At 39.9% G+C, this 21,071-nt stretch overlaps 1 protein-coding gene across 1 annotated transcript; it reads right to left on the reverse strand.

Moving 5' to 3' along the window:
- Nucleotides 1-9,617: 9,617 nt before the first annotated feature.
- LOC121280491 lies at nucleotides 9,618-19,338 on the reverse strand. Its single transcript, XM_041192535.1, has 5 exons — nucleotides 19,220-19,338; nucleotides 16,411-16,490; nucleotides 13,854-14,018; nucleotides 10,803-10,934; nucleotides 9,618-9,881 (listed from the first exon to the last, which is right to left on the reverse strand). Exons 1-5 carry the CDS (start codon nucleotides 19,330-19,332, stop codon nucleotides 9,745-9,747), a joined length of 627 nt encoding a protein of 208 aa, XP_041048469.1. The 5' UTR covers nucleotides 19,333-19,338; the 3' UTR covers nucleotides 9,618-9,744.
- Between the last annotated feature and the right edge of the window lie 1,733 nt (nucleotides 19,339-21,071).

Consider the following 21,071-nt stretch of genomic DNA (forward strand, 5'->3'; position numbering starts at 1 on the left):
AAAGATGGCATTGAGGTAGAAGATCAGCAAATAGTTAAATGGCAAAGCAGGCTCGAGGGGCTAAATGGCCTAATCCTGCTCCTATGTTCCTATGCTATGAGCCTACAACAATATCTGAAAGGACTGAACTGAATTTAATCTTTATAAGCATTATTTTTTCTTTATCTGCTTTTAATCTTTGTAACTGTATTTTAGTTAATAACTTTTTCACTTTTACTTTAGTAACTTGCAGCAGTAGTTTTGTAATAAACTAACCTTTATCTTGTTCAAGAATAAAGCTTGGCTGCTGGGTTAGTTTAAATTGAACCACTCACAAATAAAAAGGGGGACACATCAAAATCCATCTGGTTTAAATATTGCAATGAAGCACACAAGCTCTTGGCTCATGGACCACTTTAAGGCCCTTCACGCGGTCATGACACATCTCTATGCCCTAGTCCAATTACCCCATGCTCTCTCATCCCATTTTACCTGAAGACTACACTTCTCCATTCCTATATGCAACGTCACAGGAGGTCAACTAGTAACATAAAAAATAAATTATAATGTAAAAAATGCAAAGTAAGTGATGTTAAAATGAGGATTGTGTAAATGTTGTATAAATATCTTTCAAAACTTTATGACTGTATGTCTTGTTCCAATTATCTTCTAACTCCTAACCACACTTGACTTGAAGAATATATTTTGTCTTTGTGTGCAACACTGTGAATGATCAACTGTAACTTTTTGAATGTACTAACCAGAGGAGAGAATATATTAGAAAGTCATTTAAAGCCGAAGCTTACATTCAGTTGTTTGATACCACATGGGTTCAAATTACATCACAAATCTTGAGGGTGGTTTATGAACTCAACACATGACTCAGTATATATACAGGATGTTATAATTATGAAGTTAAATTTATCCACAAGTTATGAGGAAAAACAGCCTACTGTGGTTTCATTCTCTCCATGATCTACTACAGCAGGACACTCCCTTAAGTGATATGTGGTGATATGTGATACATATCAACCAGATACTTGGAGCATTATTTCAGCCATTTCCATCAGTAAGATAGTCAGGAATGCCCAAGGCCTTTATTTATTTGAAGAAGGGTCATACGGACTCAAAACATTAACTCTGTTTCTCTCTCCACAGAGGCTATCAGACCTGTTGAATTTTTCCAGCATTTTCTGTTTTTATTTCAGATTCCCAGCATCCACAGTATTTTGCTTTTATCTTTATGTCTTTGCTGTTTTACAACATAATGGGTAAGGGCATAAAGTTGGTTCATGTGGACATAAAAGAATAAAGAATATGTGTGAGCATTTAAAATGTTCTTTTTATTGGACATTAATATACGATGTAAGGGTACAGTTATACTGCCATTTTGCATCAATATAGAGGATTTTCAGATGCATATAAAGATGAAGGGAAATGTAGAATCAGTTCCCAATTTTTCTCTGAGAATCCCTTGGGAAGGATGCCTCATACTGTCATATACATATACAATCTGGTATCAAGTTCGGTTTAAAAAGTCTTCAGGGATCCATTGGACCTTTATTAATTTACTCAAGCCATTTTTGATGTTTTGAGAATGCATTAAAAATGTATTGCATTAAAAATGTAAAGCTTTCTCCTGAATAGTAGACTGCAATTCATAGCCAGACATTAAAACTGGTACCTCGCCAGTTGCACTTCCAATCTCCAGCTAACATCTCAGAGTTAGAGCCTTTGCCTGACATACCCACAGGATAAGAATTACTGGAAGAGAAGCATATCATACTAGTCACATTACATTACCATTCCCTACCCACACGAACATGTGGAGGATCCAAAGCTGAGAAAGGGTCACATGGCTCAAAGACCCTTTTAGGCATGAAAGAAGATTGTGTGTAATATTTTATTCATTTTGTTACTCCATATATTGTGCACTGTTTCCTGAGAAGACTGAAAGCTATCTGCCAACAATTATCAACTATAGGATCTGCCTGGAGCCATAGAGCACAAAAGGTGGCCATTTGGCCCATTTTAATTATCCAAAATAAACTGACAACAGTTGACAAAAAGGGTACAGGGAATAAAAGTTTTACAATGTATGCAGGGCTCCTTTCTTACCCAGTATGTAAAAAGCTCAACAAGAGAGGGACTACTGCTGGGTCTAGGAAAAGGAAATGAACCAGACCATATAAGATGCATAGGGGAATGTCTGGGCAATAGTGATCACAACAGATTAAGATTTAAAACATTAAGAAGAACATAAGTAAGACAAAGACCGAAGTAATAAGTTGGGGAAAAAATGATTCTCAGGGATGAGGATGGAACCATGAAAATAAAATGGAAAATATTAACAACAAAGCAACAAACCAGCAGTAAGAAACATTTAAAATGATGATCAATAAAGTCCATGAGAAACATATCCCACTAAAAAGCGAGTACAAACTTGCCAGTGATGACACACCATGGATGCATAAAGATATAAGGGCAAAACTGAAATTAAAGAAAAAGACATAGTCTAAGCACATAAGTAACAAAGAGGGGGAACAGCAAAAGAGAATGCAAAGAGATTAGGAAAGAAGAAAAAAAATTAGGGAGGCAAAGAAATTACAGCATAAAATTATCAAGGAATACAAAAATAAATAGTAAAATATTGTAAAGATGCACATACAAAAAGAAAATTAGGATAGGCAAAAGGCCACTAATGGATACACAACAATAGACTAATGATAGTGAAATGGCAGAAATATTAATTACTTTGCATTGATATTTACCAGAAAAAATAACATGGTGGTCATAACTTTAGAAGAAGAGATCAAAAAGGATAGAAAGGCACTTAAGATAGAAAGGATCTAGATAATTGATAAACTAATTAAACTTAGAGAGGACAGAACTCCTGATCTGAATGAACTGCATCCACATACATTAAAATTGAGCAAAGAGATTGAACAGGCACTATTAAAAAATATATATATAATCTCATTAGAAAAAGGAATAGTGCCTGAGGATTGGTGGAACAAGTCCAGTAAATTATACGTCAATTAGCTTAACATCAGGGGTAGAAGAGATAATTGAGTCTTTACTCAAACATATCATAGAAAACCATCAAGAAGCTGAGGATATAATAATAAGCACAGATTTCAAAGGAAGTCATGCTTGACCAACCTTATTGAATTATTTTAAGTCACAGAATAGAGAGGAGTAATGCAGCAGACATAATAAATTTAGATTTTCAAAAGACTTTCAATAAAGTACCACAGACTCATGACTTAGATCCAAACATAGAGTCACTGGATGAGTAGCAGGATGTTTAACAAACTGACCACAAGATGAAAAACATGATGAGGGTTAAAGGCAGTTGCTCAGATTAGCACAAGTTGGGAAGTGGCATTCCACAAGGCTCAGTGCTGCTCACTATTTACACGAATGATTTGGACTCAGGAGTTGAAAGTGCAATTTCAAAATTTGTGAATGATACCAAACTGGGGATATAGATAATACAAGAGGACGGTAACAAATTACAAAGACATTAATAAACATGCAGGATGGGTGTGCAATTAGCAAATGAACTTCAGTATAGACAAGTGTGAGGTGGTACATTTTGATAAGATTAACAAGGCCATAAATGCCTTGGAAAATAGCTGTCTCTATGGCATAGAGAAGCAGAGGGATCTGGGGGTACAGATACACAAACCAGTACAAGTAACAATGGCATTTAACAGACCATTAAAAAAGGAAACACAGCATGGTGGCTCATATTTTGGAGGGATAGAAACAAAACCCAGAGAGCCTTAGTTAAACTTGTATAGAAACTTGGTAGATTAATGTTGGGGTACTATGAACAATTCTAGTCTCCACTTTACAAAATAGATATAGAGGCACTAGAGAAGATGGATGAAAGATTTAGCGGGATGAAACCAGAGCTGAGGGGGTTACATCTATTAAGAAACACTGAACAGGCTGGGGCTCTTTTTACTAGAAAACAAAGAAAACAGAGAGAGGTCTGTAAGGTTTTGAAAGGCTAGACATGGAAAAAATGCTTCCATTTAAAAGGGAAACATAATTTACAGCCCCTAATTTTTAAGATAATCACTAATAAATCCGATTAGAAATTCAGGCAAATATTTAAAGAGTGGAACTTGCTATGACCAAGTAGGAGAAAAGGATACATTGATGGCATCAGAAAGGAGGGCTTGGGGAGGTTTGTGTGGAACTTAAACATCAGCATTAAGCTGAATAGCTTGTTTCTATTCGTAAATACTTCGATGCAATGCTATGAAATGCCTCTGCCAACTCTTTAAATTAGCTATCCAATTAATCGCACTCTCCTGTTCTTAGCCCATAGCCCTGCAGAAATAGCTCAGTATGATTTTTCTTCAAGATTCACTAGTGAAGCCCTCAATGCCAATGTGAGAAAAATTGCAAGTGTTAGTCAATACCTCATGTTGACACACAAATGAGTCACCTTTGGTGTAATATTCAGCTGTCGTGCCCTGCTGAGGTATATAAAAAAGGCTCATTGGTAGGAATGTTTACAAGTGTATTATCGTTACTGTTTTAAAATGTCATTGCCAGTAATTGAATTTACCAAAACAACTAAATTAGAGCAATAGTTGGAATATGAAGTGTATTTTATTAGTAATTAAGGAGCTTTACAGTGCCAAAAAATTTTAATTGCTTCACAAATAGTAAATACACATACTGCATTTTTCTCTCCTGATTTGTACGCTTGTGTTGAAAAGTAACAACTTAAAATTTATGTAGCACTTTCAATGTCCAATGTGCTCTGTTGGTGAAATAGAGGAACTATGCTGAGCCAGGAAGAGGTTATGTCAAAAAGATGTCTTGAGAATGTTTTTAACAAAAGTAGCAGGACACAACCATTCTGGAGAGGATTCCAGAATAACAATGAGGTAAGTTAAGGTTCCAGAGTAAAAGGGGGGGTGGGGGGGGGGTGCGGGGGGAGGAACCACAGAAGACCAAAAGAGGAAGATAAAGCTGGAGGAGTTTATGACAATGGGCAGTATTGTTATTACTTTGTCAAATTCCAATATGTTATCAAAATGCCAAAGACAAGAATTTTAAGTTGTTTGTGTCTTTTTTATTCATTCATGGGACGTGGGCATCGCTGGCTAGGCCAGCATTTATTGCCCATCCCTAATTTCCCTGGAGAAGGTGGTGGTGAACTGCCTCCTTGAACCATTGGAGCCCATATGGTGTAGGTACACCCACAGTGCTGTTAGGGAGGGAGTTCCAGGGTTTTGACCCAGCAACAGTGAAGGAACGGCAATGTATTTCCAAGTCAGGGTGGCAAGTGGCTTGGATGTGAACTTCCAGGTGGTGGTGTTCCCATGTGTCTGCAGCCCTTGCCCTTCGAGATGTTGGCGATTGTGGGTTTGGAAGTTGCTGTCTAAGGATCGTTGCGGAACTCCTGCAGTGCATCTCGTTGACGGTACACACTGCTGCCACCGTGCGTTAGTGTTGCCAAACAGGAAGCTAGTGCACTTCAGTGAAAGCATAGGAACAGGTGGTCAGTCAGCCCCTTGAACTCGTTCTGCAATACAGCGTGAAGGAAGGGTGAGATTAAATGCAGCAACTATATTTTGTACAGCTAAATGTCAGCAAGGAGTACACTGAAATAATTGAGGATGGAACTAGGCCATGAGTAAGGGTTTCAGCAATAGAGGGATTGAAGTATCATAGAACCTTACATTACAGGTGGTGGCCATTCAGCCCATCATGCATGTGCACACTATTTGAAAGGGCAGTTGTGCTTAATCCCACATCCACACTTTTTGTTCACAGCTTTGTAAATCTCAAGCTCAAGCACTTGGGGCCAACTCCCTTTTAAAATTGTTTATGGAATCAGCTTCCAGCACCTTTTCAAGTACAATGGCCAGAATTTTTCAGCCCCTCGTGCCGGCAGGATCTTCCAGTCCCACCGATGTGAACGGGGATTTCAATGGCTCACCGGCCCTGTTGCCGGAAAGCTGGAAGCCAATATTTCAGATATCAACAACTCAATGAAAGAAACCTCATCTCTTCTCTGGATCCGTTCCCAATGGTTTTGAATGGATCATTTCTACTTATTGACACAATATCCAGGAGGAATATCCTTTCCTCTTTTTACTCTATTAAAACCTCCTATCATCTTAAAAACCTCCATCAAATCACCTCTTAACTTAACTCCGAGGAGAACAGCCCTAACATTTCCAATACCTCTCATAAGAGATGGGGTTTGTTCAAGAGGTTTAAGGATGGGGCATGCAGGACAGAAGAAAGGCTGAGAAACAATACTGTCCATTCAGGATCAATAAGCAGGTTAGCTAAAAATTAACAACAGTACTGTTACAAGACAATTTGCAGCTGAGTGCATACTCTCAGCAAGGCTAACATCCTACTTAACACGTTAAACCTTTGGAAACCACAAACCACTGTTAGCAGCCGTAATTAATGTTCAGTAGATGCTGAGAAATTTAAAAAGTTAACTGGTTAAAGTTCAGCCCATCATTTCCTAATGTGGAACCTTATTAAATTTACACTGTTGCAATTTTCTGAAGTGTCTGTAGTTATGCTCCTGTTAATTTCGTTCCAGCACCAGATATCCTTTTCTTCCAGTCAAAAATGCTTAAGACGTTCCCATCAGCTTTTGGAAGCAACAATGTTATCATTTTTTTTTAATTCATTCACAGGATATGGGTTTCGCTGGCTGAGCCAGCATTTATTGCCCATCCCTAATTGCCCTTGAGAAAGTGGTGGTGAACTGCAGTCCATGTGGTGTAGGTACACCCACACTGCAGTTAGGAAGGCAGCCCCAGGATTTTGACCCAGCAACAGTGAAGGAACGGCGATACATTTCCAAGTCAGGGTGATGAGTGACTTGGAGGGGAAATTCCAGGTGTCAGTGTTGTCCTTCTAGATGGTAGTGGTCATGGGTTGGAAGGTGCTTCAAAGAAGCCTTGGTGAGTTCCTGCAGTGCATCTTGCAGATGGTACACGCTGTTGCTAGTGTGCGTCGGTGGTGGAGGGAGTGAATGTTTGTGGATGTGGTGCCAATCAAGCAGGCTGCTTTGCCCTGGACAGTGTCAAGCTTCTTGAGTTGTGGGAGCTGCACTCATCCAAACAAGTGTGTATTCCATCACAATCCTGACTTGTACCTTGTAGATGGTGGACAGGCTTTGGGGAGTCAGGAGGTGAGTTAATCATCGCAAGATTCCTAGTCTCTGACCTGCTCTTGTAGCCACAGTATTTATATGGCTAGACCAGTCAGTTTCTGGTCAATGGTAACCCCCAGGATGTTGATAATGGGGGATTCAGTGATGCCATTGAATGTCAAGGAGTGACAGCTAGATTCTCTCTTGTTGGAGATGGCCATTGCCAAGCACTTGTGTGGCACGAATGTTATTTGCCACTTGTCATCCCAAGCCTGGATATTGTCCAGGTCTTGCTGCATTTGGACATGGACTGCTTCAGTATGAGTCATCACAAATAGTGCTGAATATTGTGCCATCATCAGCGAACATCCCCACTTCTGACCTTATTGTGAAGGAAGGTCATCAATGAAGCAGCTGAAGATGGTTGGGCCTAGGACATTGCCCTGAAGAACTCCCTATTTTCACAAAAATAAGAACTATATTAGAGTGAAGTGCAACATAAAAGGGACGAATGTTAGGAAAAAGGCATAGTTTGATATGTTGGTATTTTTAGGTGTTAGGGTTGAGTTTTAACTTTAAAGTTTACGTTTGATTTGTATTTCTGTACCTGTGTTTTAGGGAAAGATCAAATTGAGTTTCAGTTTCAATTAAAAAGGTGCCTGTATTTCTAGCGAGTTTTACGACTTCTAAAGAGAAGGTAAACAAACAAGGGTGGAAGGATTGGGCTGTTGCCTAGTTACAATGGTCCAGAGAGACAAGTTGCTTCCACACACACGCAAAGGCTAGAAACAGTAGTTTGATTTGGAAGCTGTTGGGAGTTCAGCTGGTTTGGAAGACAGCTGCCAAACAATAGCCACCTAGAAGGAGCAGGTAGCCAGTTCCAAGCTAAAGATCCCAGAATCCAGGGAAGTGGAACAGCAGAAAGTCCCAAGACCTTATCGTCAAAGGAAGGACAGGAACCTGGAAAAGGTCCTGTTAAGCGAAATGAGGGGCAGAAAGGCTCCAAGCTTCAGATTGAGAGACAGAAGCTGCAGAAAGCAGATTTAAAGAGAGGACAGCTTGCAAGAGGCAAGAAGGTCGAAAGAGACAACTGAAGGCCTGTAACTCTTTGCTATGGGCAAGCGAAGCAGCGGTACTGTTGACGACTGAGTCGGTGAGATAGAGTTTGTGGAAGACAGCTTGAATGCACATGGTGACCTAGGGAAGAGGAACATCAGGAGAGTTCAAAACCCTGGAGGTGAACCCTTACAGAAGGTGTCTGTGAGAAAGCATCGGTTTGGGAGAAGACTCCAAGGCAAGGTCTTGGAGAGTGGAGATTGGAAACCTTATGTGAAAGCCTGAGTTCAGTGAGACCGGTCGGCTCATGGCGTGACAAGCGTCTGAAGGGGGTAATCTGAGGAGAGGTCTATGGCGTCTGTCACTTGATTTCAGAGTGTGGTGTGTCTGACCACAGGGCACCTATTGGTACATGGCCTGTGTACTTACTGTGAACATTAAAATATGAGATAGCATTTGTAATTGTGTCATCCTTCCAAATCTGTGTGGGTGAAGGAGTTTTGAAATATAGTTCATCTTTTCTTGCTGAACCGATGTTTTATTCTTTTGTTAAAAGTTCATTAGCTGACTCCTGTGACTTTTTTCAGTAGTTAACTCTCCACGTATCTAAACAAACAAATAAAAGTTAGGATCTATCAAGCTGGGTTCCACTCTGGGATCATGACACTAAATGGATAAAATACATTCAGCATTGAACACATGACTTTCATGTGCAGAAACTCATTGTATTAATGGGATTACAGTAAGTTGCTTAAGACTCTCTCATTTGGACGTGGGGTAACTTGACTTTTATAATACTGTTTAGGTGACAGTAAACAGATAAAACCTTAGATCAACTTGATTTTTAAATATTGTTTTAAATTCATTATTGGGATGTAGTTTTCATTGGCGTTTACTTCCCGCCCCCAAATGATCTTGAGAAGGCGGTACTGGTGGACCACCTTGGTCCGGCTTTAGTGGGCAGTTCAGAGCATGCAACTGGATGCTTGGCTCAGCCATGAATAGCCTGCCAACACCAATGGATCTGTACCATGCAAGGTCTCAATGTCTTGAGGATAGAAAATTGGTGAGAATTAAGAATTCTACAAGTCACAAGTACATCTAGTACACTATTTATATATGTGCAGGTACTATAAGTGGCTGACAGACCCAGGCCAATTTCCTATGCTTTCTGAAAGGAATTCCCTCCCCACCAATATGTAGTGTAGGTAGAAAATTATAGGATATACATCAGTGGTCAGTTCAGGAAAGAGAGCCTTAAATGGCACTGAGAAAAGCCAAGTAGAAAAATAGGTCAAAACATTTCAACCACTCAGTCCAAAAGTTGAACTGGACTTTCTAATGTATAAAGTACTAGGGTATTGTTTGTATCCTCCCCATCTCAAGTTAGAATTTGCTGCTTTTAAAAAAAAAATACAACCAGCAGACAATCTCACGTAAACCAGTCAAGTTTATTATCGAATTTACAGATTAACTCTTGGTTAGGTTAAACTCCTGAACACACATGGGCTCATATTTGAAATGTTAAATGAGTAACTGTTAAGAATTCCAGTGTATATTCATTTCTTCCACTTGTTATTTTCATAATCCCACTGTGAAGCAATGCCTTCAACTGGGTTCATCTGCATGTCCAACATTCTCTTGATCTGCTTTGCCTTCCATTCATCAGAGAAAGTGTGAGGAACATCACCATATACTATGGGTAAGAAACACATATCAGATCACCTACAATTATTTTCTCCAGATGGAATCTAATACTTGAACAAGCTTTGAACCCTTTTAATGAGAAGTAATAGGAGTATAATTGAGAAAATTATTCAACATATAAATGCATATTTCCTCTGCTTGGAATTCTTGCCAGCTTAATCTAGTGCTTTGACCTTTTTTTGATGGCAGCATCTTAATTTTTTTATTATAGGAATGTTTACTTCATAAAAGCTACGTGCCTTGCTACATTGATGGAAAGGACTATAGTGTTTTATACAGAAAATTTTGTCAAGTTATTTCCAGATTCTGAACTCAATGACATTTTCTCATGTTAATATATTTGGAAATAAAAGGAAGTCTTTGTCATTAAAATGATGCAGAATTACATAGAATACACAGCACAAATAGACCATTCAGCCCCAACAGTCCATGCCAAAATGTATGCTCCACTTAGGGCTCATCTAACTATCAGCATAACCCTCTATTCCCTGTTGCCTGATACGATTCCCCTTAATTATGAGCTGTAACTTGAAAATATTCCTGAATATTTAATTAGTACATGAAATAAAAACTATATACATTCTTAAGCTACTCTTCCCCAAATCTGGGTATTCAGTTCAGTTCAAGTACAGATAATAGAGGAGGTGATCATGCTGCATATATATATGTGCAATGTAACCCAACATTTTAGTCATCAAAATTTACATAGCTGCTTTTATTTTGTACAGCCAACTTTGTTCTACTTAACATCCTCTGCCAGAAGAGTCTGTTCCCCCAATACCGGGTACTCATCCAGTTCAAGCACAGACAGTACAAGAGGTTTTGCTGCATATATGATATGTGCAACGTGACCCAACCCAAGATTTATATAACTGCTCTTATCTAGTACAACCAACCTCCTTCCACTTACCAAATAGCCTCTGCCAGAAGACAATCAGTCCAGTAAAACCCAACATGAAAAGGACTCCACCAATAACCGTTTTCCATTCATTTGAGGTCTTGTTCATCTCTGCAAAACTTTGGTTAAAGCGAATGCGATACACTGAGGAAATGAATGAAAATCATCTGAATAAGAATTTTTTTTAGCATACCTACTCAAAAGAAACTAACTTCAAAACAGAAGTCGTTAGGGAGATTTAATAGAGGTGCTCAAATAAGGAAAGGTTTGCCACCATTCAGTCTGATGACAGAAGGTTCAGACAATAAGAGTCGGGAGTCATATGTCGACCAGATCAGGTAAGAACGGCAGATTTCCTTCCCTAAAGGGCATTAGTGAACCAGATGGGTTTTTACAACAATCAACAATGGTTTCATATCATCATTAGACTTTTACTTCCACCATCTGCTGTGGCGGGATTCGAACCTGGGTCCCCAGAGCATTACCCTGGGTTACTAGTTCAATGGCAATATCACTATGCCATCGCCCTTAATAACTTTCAAAAAAGAATGGGATAAGTATGCGAGGGAGAAAAGTTTGCATGGCTATGGAGAAAGGGCAGGGAAATAGGACGAATCAGAGAGCCAGCGGGCACAGTGGGTCAAATGGCCTCCTTTTGCGCGGTATCATTCTCTGATTAAAGCTAGGTTTAGAAACAAAAAGCAAAGTGCAGTTATTTGTTTGCTACACAATCAGCATGTCCCGAAGGCTGCATTTCATTCATATTGACCTGCCTGTTAGGAGTTATTCGGTTTGTTTGCCAGGCTACTAGATAAAAAAAAAATGGCATGCAATAGCAAGGGGCTGCACTTTCGGGGCAAGACGGGGAAAGAACTGCACTTTGTCTCACAGCAAATGCTCTTCATTTTCTGAAATCAATAGGTATCATCACAGACACGTGGAGAAATCCACAACCATCTCCCAATAAAAGAATTCTTAGAACCAAAAGAGAGAACGAACCTGAGAGAGGCAAAAAAAATAATTGCAGTGGATTTTAAGGATACCAGCTGCCACACAGTTGTCTTAGTAAAAGGATAGAATGTAACCCAAGTAATTTTCAATAACCAGAATATGAAATTAAAAAATTAAAATAAGAAAAATTAAATAGCAAATTAGGTTTAAACACTTCGTGGTGGGAGAGGAGGCGGGGGTCGGTCCGGTGGGAGAGGGGGCGGGGGCACCGGGCCGGTGGGAGAGGAGGCGGGGGCACCGGGCCGGTGGGAGAGGAGGCAGGGGGGGCAAGTGTTGGGCCAGTGGGAGAGGAGGCGGGCCGTGGGGGGTGCAGGCCAGTGGGAGAGGAGGCTGGGTGGTGTAGAACAGAAGGAAAGAAGGAAGCATCAAGCAAAACTCAGGATACTTATCAAGATATCAACAAGAATGAGAGGTGATCTCTGAGACCAAATTTTTAATTTGATTATTACCCTGGTTGGGAGCCCAGAACAGACTCAGAATAAAAGGGTCAGCCACATGAGACTGAGGTGAAGGGAAATTTCTTCAAAGGGTTTGAATTTTTGGAATTGTCTACCCCAGAGAACTGTGGATGCTCAGTTGTTCAGTACACTCAACGACTGAGATCTACAGATTTTTGAAAACTGAGGGAAGAAAGAAATAGGGGTAATTGTGCAGCAAGGTGCAGTTGACATAGATCAGCCACAATCTTACTGGCTAGTTGAGCAAGCTTGTCGGGCTTGATGGTCTATGCAAGTTCCTATTTCTTACATAATTATTCTCAAGCCTGCATGTTCCAAAACGGGCTGGTGAGTATGTTGCATTGATTCAGAGATGTGCTTTTAACCCCATGCTGCACATTTCTGTGGACAGTTAAAAACTGCAAATTTGAATGAAGTGGATCTTATCTGATTATCTTTCAGGGAATGAAAGGAGAGGAGGATCAACTGCAAAACATTGACCAGCTTATCAGAAATTCTTTGGCGAGATATAAATTTAAATGCACGTAATTCTAATCTTCACCGCTCAATAATGAAAACCATATGTATAACTGTAGTTTTCCAGATATAAGATATATGAGATATAAGATAAGGAAAGATATAACCCAATAACCTAGCCTGTAAAGGAATTAACCTTGTACAATTTTAAGGTACACAGATCAGACAGCCACCAAGTTAACTCCCAGCCTGCACTGACACAAGCAGATTTCAGTCGGGCAGTAGGAGGCTGGGTAAAACCTATATCATCACAAAATGAAACACTTTAAAGGGAATGCTTACGACTCTTGGGGAAAACGGCTAGCGCAGCAACAGCAGGCTGACTGGCCTCCTAAACTCTAAGATTCTGATTTTATTTGACGAGAATTCTTGCTTAATTATCCAATGAATCTACCCAAAAATTATGCAGTGATGCCAGGCGATGACAGAATGAACTCAGTTGCAACAGCTTCCACTGTCAATTTAACTGCCAATCATCTACGCTCACACAAAAGGCCAATTGGTTGAGGTACCAAGTGCTAATTGTATAAATTAAGGTTAAGTATATACAGGTGAAGGACATTAGGTGATTACATGTAATCAGAGACACTTATTGACATTGGTGTGGTCGAGTTAGGCATTTGTAATGTCTTATTTCAATTTTAAATTTATTCACAAACTGAGATTGAATTTGTCTCCTCCTTCAACAACTGGCTGTCAGGAGTTTAACACCAGGGAATGGCTTGCATCCATGTCTGTTTCTCAGCACCTTCAGGCACAGTGAAAACACTAGGTAACTTCAAAAGCATTTTAGTTTGCCAATGACTGAATCCTAAGATGTGCCACATCTTATTTCACACATTTTATTTACAGACAACACGAACAACTTGGGTAAATAGATCTCTTCCTTCAGTATAATAACAGTGTACTTATTGAAGGTACCTTGTGATTCATGCAGTCATACTGTAGTTGAATGGAAGTAAACTAGCCCCAAACCCTCAGCATTGCACCCCCACCCCCTCCCCTCCAACCAACCACCAAAATGAGACAGCTCCAATTGTCAGCATGCAGTTTACACAACATCACTTCAGTTACTTACACTTCAGCTTCTCATCACTGGATAGAGAAACCCAAGAACTTTTCTCCTTCTCCTTCAGGGACTTCTGCTCGCCAGACAATTGATCCACAAAGTCAAGGGCTGGAAGCGGCTCATCTTTGCGATCGTAGTAAGCAGAAAGTGAAAAATCGTCAACCTTTGCAACACCTGCAGAGACAAGAGTCATCAGTGTACAAGATTAAACACAGGCATACCCACAAAGGAAACGCAGCATTCAACATATTTTGGATCATCTTGTGGTTTCCCTCCTCTAATGTTTGGATTAATTTCCAAGTATTGGTTAAAGTATGCTGAAACCAGTTACTGATCATACAGTTCAGTATTCATACTACAAGTAACGAACGATAAGCAAATGCTACATGGCTATGTGTTAAATTAATATATAATGTGGTTAGTGTAGCTTGGGCCTTACTGTTCTCTACATAGAACACACTCCAAGAATTAATGATCTTAGCTATTTTCCTGCTATCAGTATTTTTGACAAAATCATAAATCCCAGAGCTTCTGGTCTACATTTATGATCCAGATATTGATCTCTAATGTAAGCTTGAGTTTCCTCAAGACGTTAAAAATAGGACAGAGGATACAATTTCCAGAAGTATTTAGTCGTCTATGGCAAACTAAATTTAGCTCAAATATAAAATCTTACACTTTCCACATTCCAATGTACATAATATTACAATGAATGGGGCTAAATTGGCAGGCAGACTTAAGAGGAGACTTAATATGGGAGACCAATCACTTTGTGCCTGCACAGGTTGGAAGAACAATTGAAATGAAGTGCTGGAGCATATAGACAGAACAGCAGAGTGCAAGTCTTGAGGTAATACTAACAACTGATTCAATTCTGTGCATTTCACCAACAAAAGCACTGTTGCATACAGGCACTGCAAAAGGTCCATAACAGAACAAAACTGGTCACAATTAACAAGGTTTAATGATTAGAGATGCTCAAGGACTACTGTCTGAAATGAATGGTGGACCTCAAGAAGTAGTGTGAAAGATTAAATGCTGCAAACAAGAAACCTAGAACATTACCTCAAATTGAGTCAGTCAAGTCAAATTTGATGCCAAATTAAATTTGTGAAAAACACATTTTAAAATGGTACTTGGAAAGTCAGCTTTGAATATTTGGCCAGTGTAGTAGCAGAGGCAAAATTATTAGACACGCTAAATGCAACTTGAGAGTAACTGCAGAAAGTAACAGCGCTAGAGGGCTGAGCTCAACAGCCTTTCTTACCCTTGACTTATGTACTTAGTATTATTTTACATTGTTTGTGGAACAACCTCTTTTAGACAAAAGTACTACAGAGTGATTCACATGAGACACTCATTACATACATTTAGGATCAGGATGCAGCCTGTGCGTGTAGTAGAGTTGATAAATGTTAACACTACTGTAGGTTATATTCTCAGTATCAGTTCCAAGCTGCATGCCTGCATAGTAACCCAAAGTCCCCACACAGGCTGTGTACAAGTTACAAACAAGGAGGTGTAGGCCTTTCAGTCCCTCGAGGCTGCTCTGCCATTTAATAAGTTCATGGCTGATCTGATAGTAACCTGAAATCTGCATCCCACCCACGCCCGGTAGCTTATCACCTCCCCTTGCTTACCAAGAATCTATCCACCTCTGCCTTAAAAAATTCAAAGACTCTGGTTCCACCACTTTTTCAGGAAGAGTGTTCCAAAGACCCTAAGAAAAAATTTCACCTCATCCTTGTTTTATATGGGTGACCCCTTATTTTTAAACAGTGACCCCTAGTTCTAAATTCTCCCACAAGAGGAAACATCCTCTCCACATTCACCCTGTCAAGACCCCTCAAGATCTTATACGTTGATCCTTTTAAGTTGTACAAAAAATTTAAAGGGGCTACACATTTAAATAAATCACCCACCCACTTCAAAACAATTAGAGGGTACACTGGCTCCAATCAGTGCTGCTGCTATACGGATTAGGAATGTTGATAGCTTTTTCAAATCAAACCACCCTTCAAACTTTAGTTTATTCCCATCTTTCAGCACAGCAATCATACACTAGCAGAGCACTAATGTACAGTACACAAGTTTTGACTGAATAAAATTAGGTAAGCATATTTATCACTGAACCATGAATAAAAAGCTATTGTTTTAATTTAGACATCATCCTAAAAAAAGGCTTGGCATTGAAATATTTAGACTGATTTTGATGCAAAACTTCTGGCACTGCTCCATCATTGAAAGAAGAGATATTACAATACATCCTGAATAGTTTTAATTTAAATTTTCATTGAGATTTCCAATGAAAAAATTACAAAAACTAGCATCACCCCTGAATGTCATCCATCGTAAGGTGCTTACACCATGATCATTAGTAAAACCAAACAAGCATCAAAAACTGAATAATCACAAACATCTAATACTGCATTAGTCGTGAAGTAAGAGAAAGAATCAGCAATGCAAATATCATTCAGAACACGCAATCAGTAAATATTAGATCAGCATTCTAACTTAGCACTAGAACTTAGAACCTCTGACTACAGATACTTATTTTGCAACTCACCTTGTCCATGGACACGCATGCAAACAGAAGTAGAAAGTGCACGCTTAGTGATGAGGCTCAGAGCCCTTGAGGCCAACATCCTGTAAAGGTTTTACAAAGCACATTTGTCAGGGCAGTCTCTACTGTCAGTAACATGGCTGGAAAGTATTTATAAAGTGCAAGTCTGTAAGTATCCAGCACAGCAGGCAGTAGGGGTTACAAATACCAAAGCTTTGATAATTCATGAGCAAGGCCAAAGTTCTAACCCAATCACCTTCAAAACGTGAAAGGGCAACCTTCAGAAATGAACAGCCATTAGTAAAACCAAAGGCGGATTGATCAGCTGAATCCAGTCACCTTTGGAATTATAAGCTGCTTCAATCAAAAAGTACAGGCCCAATTTAACATCTTAATTTTCCTTATAGGAAGAGTTGTAAGGCAGAGGACTCGGAGTTCGTGGTTAATATGTATTGGTTATTTGCAAACTGAGCTAAAGCATTAAGAATGTTGGAAGTAAAATAGGCAGTGGCACCTCTCTCGGCCTGACTACAGAACAAACATTTCCTTGACTGTCCTTCCTCCCTTAGTTCAGTGAGAGGGCCCCCAATGGCACTACTGCAGACTACGAATCCTAGTCACACAGAAAAGTAAAAGCGTGTGCAAATACACAAAAATATAACCTGCATAAGTATTCAGATTATCAAACACAATTCTTGCAAGGTATCTTTGATGGGACACACTTTTGGTGTAAAGCTGACTGAACAATACCCAGTATGATCTTGCATGATAATTTTAGAAAGACATGAACAGGGGGAACCGAAATTATCTTGTGACATTCCTACTCAATCCAGTTAAGTGTCCACACCGAGAATGACTATTTCCTCAAAAGATCCACTGTAAATAAACTAGCACAAAGATTCCATTCTGTGGTTTCAAATTCCCTGATTTATATGTAACTAATTCAAATTGACACTTGGAGGTTCACATGTTGGCTAGACCACAATATATCACATATAAACTAACAGAACCCAAGGTAAATAATCCTGTAGAAAGAATATTCTATGGTGGTGTAAGGCAACTATGCAAAATTTAGTTGCAGAATGCACTCCAACAACAGATATGCAACATTTGCACAACAGGGAAGAGGAAGTATTTGGGGTTGAGTTTAATATTTAAGTTTATAATCCTTCTAATTGCCAATGGCTGCAGTAAGGATCCAGTCAGACAGTACTGCCTGGCTGGAACCGGACTTCATTTGTCCAAGTGGTTGAATGGCCCACTACTGTCTCTATGACCCTTACTAAGGACTGGTATAGATAGTATCACAGCTCAAGTCACCAGAGTCCATGGGGAAATTCAGACTGAATACAATGGATACTCCCAAATATTAAAGTAAAATGGAACTGGTGATCACTGGTTTAACCTCCATGATACACCATCAAAGGATGAAAAAAAGTAAAATTGTCATGAATGCTAATCTCGTACTGCTGGAATATACGTTAAGAGTCAAAATACCTTCATAAATTCTTCAAACCTTGATATCAGAACACCAAGTTATTGCGCTGCTAAACTCCAACTTATTCCTTAGCCTATAGTCATCCTAAAAGTCAAACTAGGTAAGCAAACAATAACTTCCAAATATTATCACTCTTTCAAATATTCTCTGTATGGAAATGCTGCAGACATCAGATTCACCTTGAGTTACTAAGGAACAACTGTTTCTTTTTAAATAAGTCATACATTAATGTGCAGCGTAAATAATTTCAGATGGGCAGTGCTTCAGAAAATTAAGCATAGGAATTTGTAACCAATCTTGTCATAAAAACTCAAATTGGAGACAGGAACAGGAACTTGGCTCATTCTCTTTCACATGAATTAGCTTGGACAGTCACACATTCACCCTGATTCAACCATTTAAAGGCTTGAGGAAAAGACAGACAATCGAATGGCAATCACACATCATTTCATTGCGGGCAGTTGGACTCCAGGCAACAACCCCAGTGTGCAGGCACACTTCTGTTTAAAGACTGCCGCTGCACCAATTTGAAAACAAGTTTTTAAGCTCTCCGCCATTTCACCCAATCTAATCATCTGACCAACCAACAGCAGCTAAGATGGCTCAGCAATTGAGAATTCTGCGAATTCATATTTTTCCACAGTTCAGCTGCCAAGGGGACCTGATATCTTCATCTGGTTGACGTCAAGTTCAACCTTTAATAAAACAACATTGGATTTACACATCGATGACAGGCAGTTGATGGTAGAGAATCCCATCACTTAACTCCTGCTTTTCACATAAAAAAATGCAGGCATTAAAAACAACAGAGGCCAAGGCTACGATTGAAGAATGGTCCCCAAGGGTTAAGGCAGCTGGTCTCTCTCTGTGGGGGGAGGTGTTTCTGCTGGGAAATCTTATCACAGGGCGGTTAAGGATGTCCTTGGCAGGTCAATTAGCTCCACAATTCTAAAGCTGCAATGTTACTTCCGGGTTTGACAGGCCCTTGTGAAAATGGGGCAGGTCCCCGAGCCTTGTCTCCCTGGGGGGGGGGGGGTGGGGAGGCCTGGCAGATGGGGGATCCGTCCACCCTCCGAGCTTCCCGGCCCGGCCAGGCCGCAGGCACCTCGCCAAGGTCAGGCCGAGCACCCCCACCCTCCCCCCCCCCCCCACCCGGCCCCGCTCAGGGCGGCTCCAGCTGCCTGGAGAAGGGGACAGCCGCCTGGCGAAGGACAGCCCAGCACCGGGGACGGGACACGACACCAACCCACCCGGCCCAGACCAGTGGCTCCACCCGAACCCCCAACCCCCTCGGCACAAGAACCAGAGACTCACTCGCTGAAGACGCCAAAAGGAACGCGGACAGCGGGCAAAGAAAGCAGAAACTGAGGCAGCGTCACCGGAAGTAGCGTCACATCCACCCCGCGGCGCAAAGCCAGCCGGGACATACTACCCAGCCTCGAACAGTAGAGGGAGCAAATCCAGCCCATTGATTTACACAGGGTACATGGACTGAGTGTGAAATGTCACACTGTATTTGGACAGAGGGTGAAATATCACTGTATATGGACAGAGGGTGAAATATTACATGGTGTATATGGACAGAGGGTGAAATATCAGTGTATATGGACAGAGGGTGAAATATCACATGGTGTATATGGACTCAGCGTGAAATATCACACTGTATATGGACTGATTGTGAAATATCATACAGTGTATAGGGACAGGGTGTGAAATATCACAGTGTACATGGTCAGAATGTGAAATATCACAATTAATATGGACTTAGTGTGAAATATCACAATTAATATGGACTGAGTGTGAAATATCACATGGTGTATATGGACTCAGCGTGAAATATCACGCTGTATATGGACTGATTGTGAAATATCACACAGTGTATAGGGACAGGGTGTGAAATATCACAGTGTACATGGACAGAATGTGAAATATCACAATTAATATGGACTGAGTGTGAAATATCACAGTGAACATGGCCTTAGTGTGAAATATCACAGTGAACATGGCCTTAGTGTGAAATATCACAGTGTATATAGATAAGTCTGAAATCTCACATTGTATATGAACTGAGTGTGAAATATCACGGTGTACATGGACTGAGTGTGAAATATCACACAGCATAAATGGTCTGAGTGTGAAATATGACACAGCATATATGGACTGAGTGTGAAATATCGCACAGTATGTATGGACTGAATGTGAAATATAACAGTGTATATGGACAGTGTGAAATATCACAGTGTATATGGACTGAATGTGAAATGTCAGACAGTGTATATGGACAGAGTGTAAAATGTCAGATAGTATATATGGACAGAGTGTGAAATGTCAGATAGTGTATATGGACAGAGTGTGAAATGTCAGATAGTGTATATGGACTGAGTGTGAAATATCACAGGGTATATGGACTGAGTGTGAAATATCACATGGTGTATATGGATTCAGCATGAAATGTCACACTGTATATGGACTGATTGTGAAATATCATACAGTGTATAGGGACAGGGTGTGAAATATCACAGTGTGAATGGTCAGAATGTGAAATATCACAATTAATATGGACTGAGTGTGAAATATCACAGTGTATATGGATAAATCTGAAATCTCACATTGTATATGAACTGAGTGTGAAATATCACACAGCATAAATGGTCTGAGTGTGAAATATGACACAGCATATATGGACTGAGTGTGAAATATCACACAGTGTATATGGACTGAGCGTGAAATATCTCACAGCTTTTATGAACAAAGGGTGAAATATCACAGTTCATATGGACAGAGGGTGAAATATCAGTGTACATGGACAGAGTGTTAAATATCACAGTGTATATGGAGTGAGTGTGAAATATCAGACAGTGTATATGGACTGAGTGTGAAATATCACGGTGTACATGGACTGAGTGTGAAATATCACACAGCATAAATGGTCTGAGTGTGAAATATGACACAGCATATATGGACTGAGTGTGAAATATCACACAGTGTATATGGACTGAGCGTGAAATATCTCACAGCTTTTATGAACAAAGGGTGAAATATCACAGTTCATATGGACAGAGGGTGAAATATCAGTGTACATGGACAGAGTATTAAATATCACAGTGTATATGGAGTGAGTGTGAAATATCAGACAGTGTATATGGACTGAGTGTGAAATATCACA

This window comes from Carcharodon carcharias, chromosome 7 (assembly GCF_017639515.1).
Source record: "Carcharodon carcharias isolate sCarCar2 chromosome 7, sCarCar2.pri, whole genome shotgun sequence".
Lineage (NCBI taxonomy): Eukaryota > Metazoa > Chordata > Chondrichthyes > Lamniformes > Lamnidae > Carcharodon > Carcharodon carcharias.

Coding starts and splice junctions, on each gene's coding strand:
- LOC121280491 (XM_041192535.1), bottom strand. CDS start 19,332: ATGTCCCGGCTGGCTTTGCGCCGCGGGGTGGATGTGACGCTACTTCCG. Junction 14,019..16,410: donor CATGCGTGTCCATGGACAAG/GTGAGTTGCAAA, acceptor TTGTCTCTGCAG/GTGTTGCAAAGGTTGACGAT. Junction 9,882..10,802: donor CTTCTGGCAGAGGCTATTTG/GTAAGTGGAAGG, acceptor TCTTACCCATAG/TATATGGTGATGTTCCTCAC.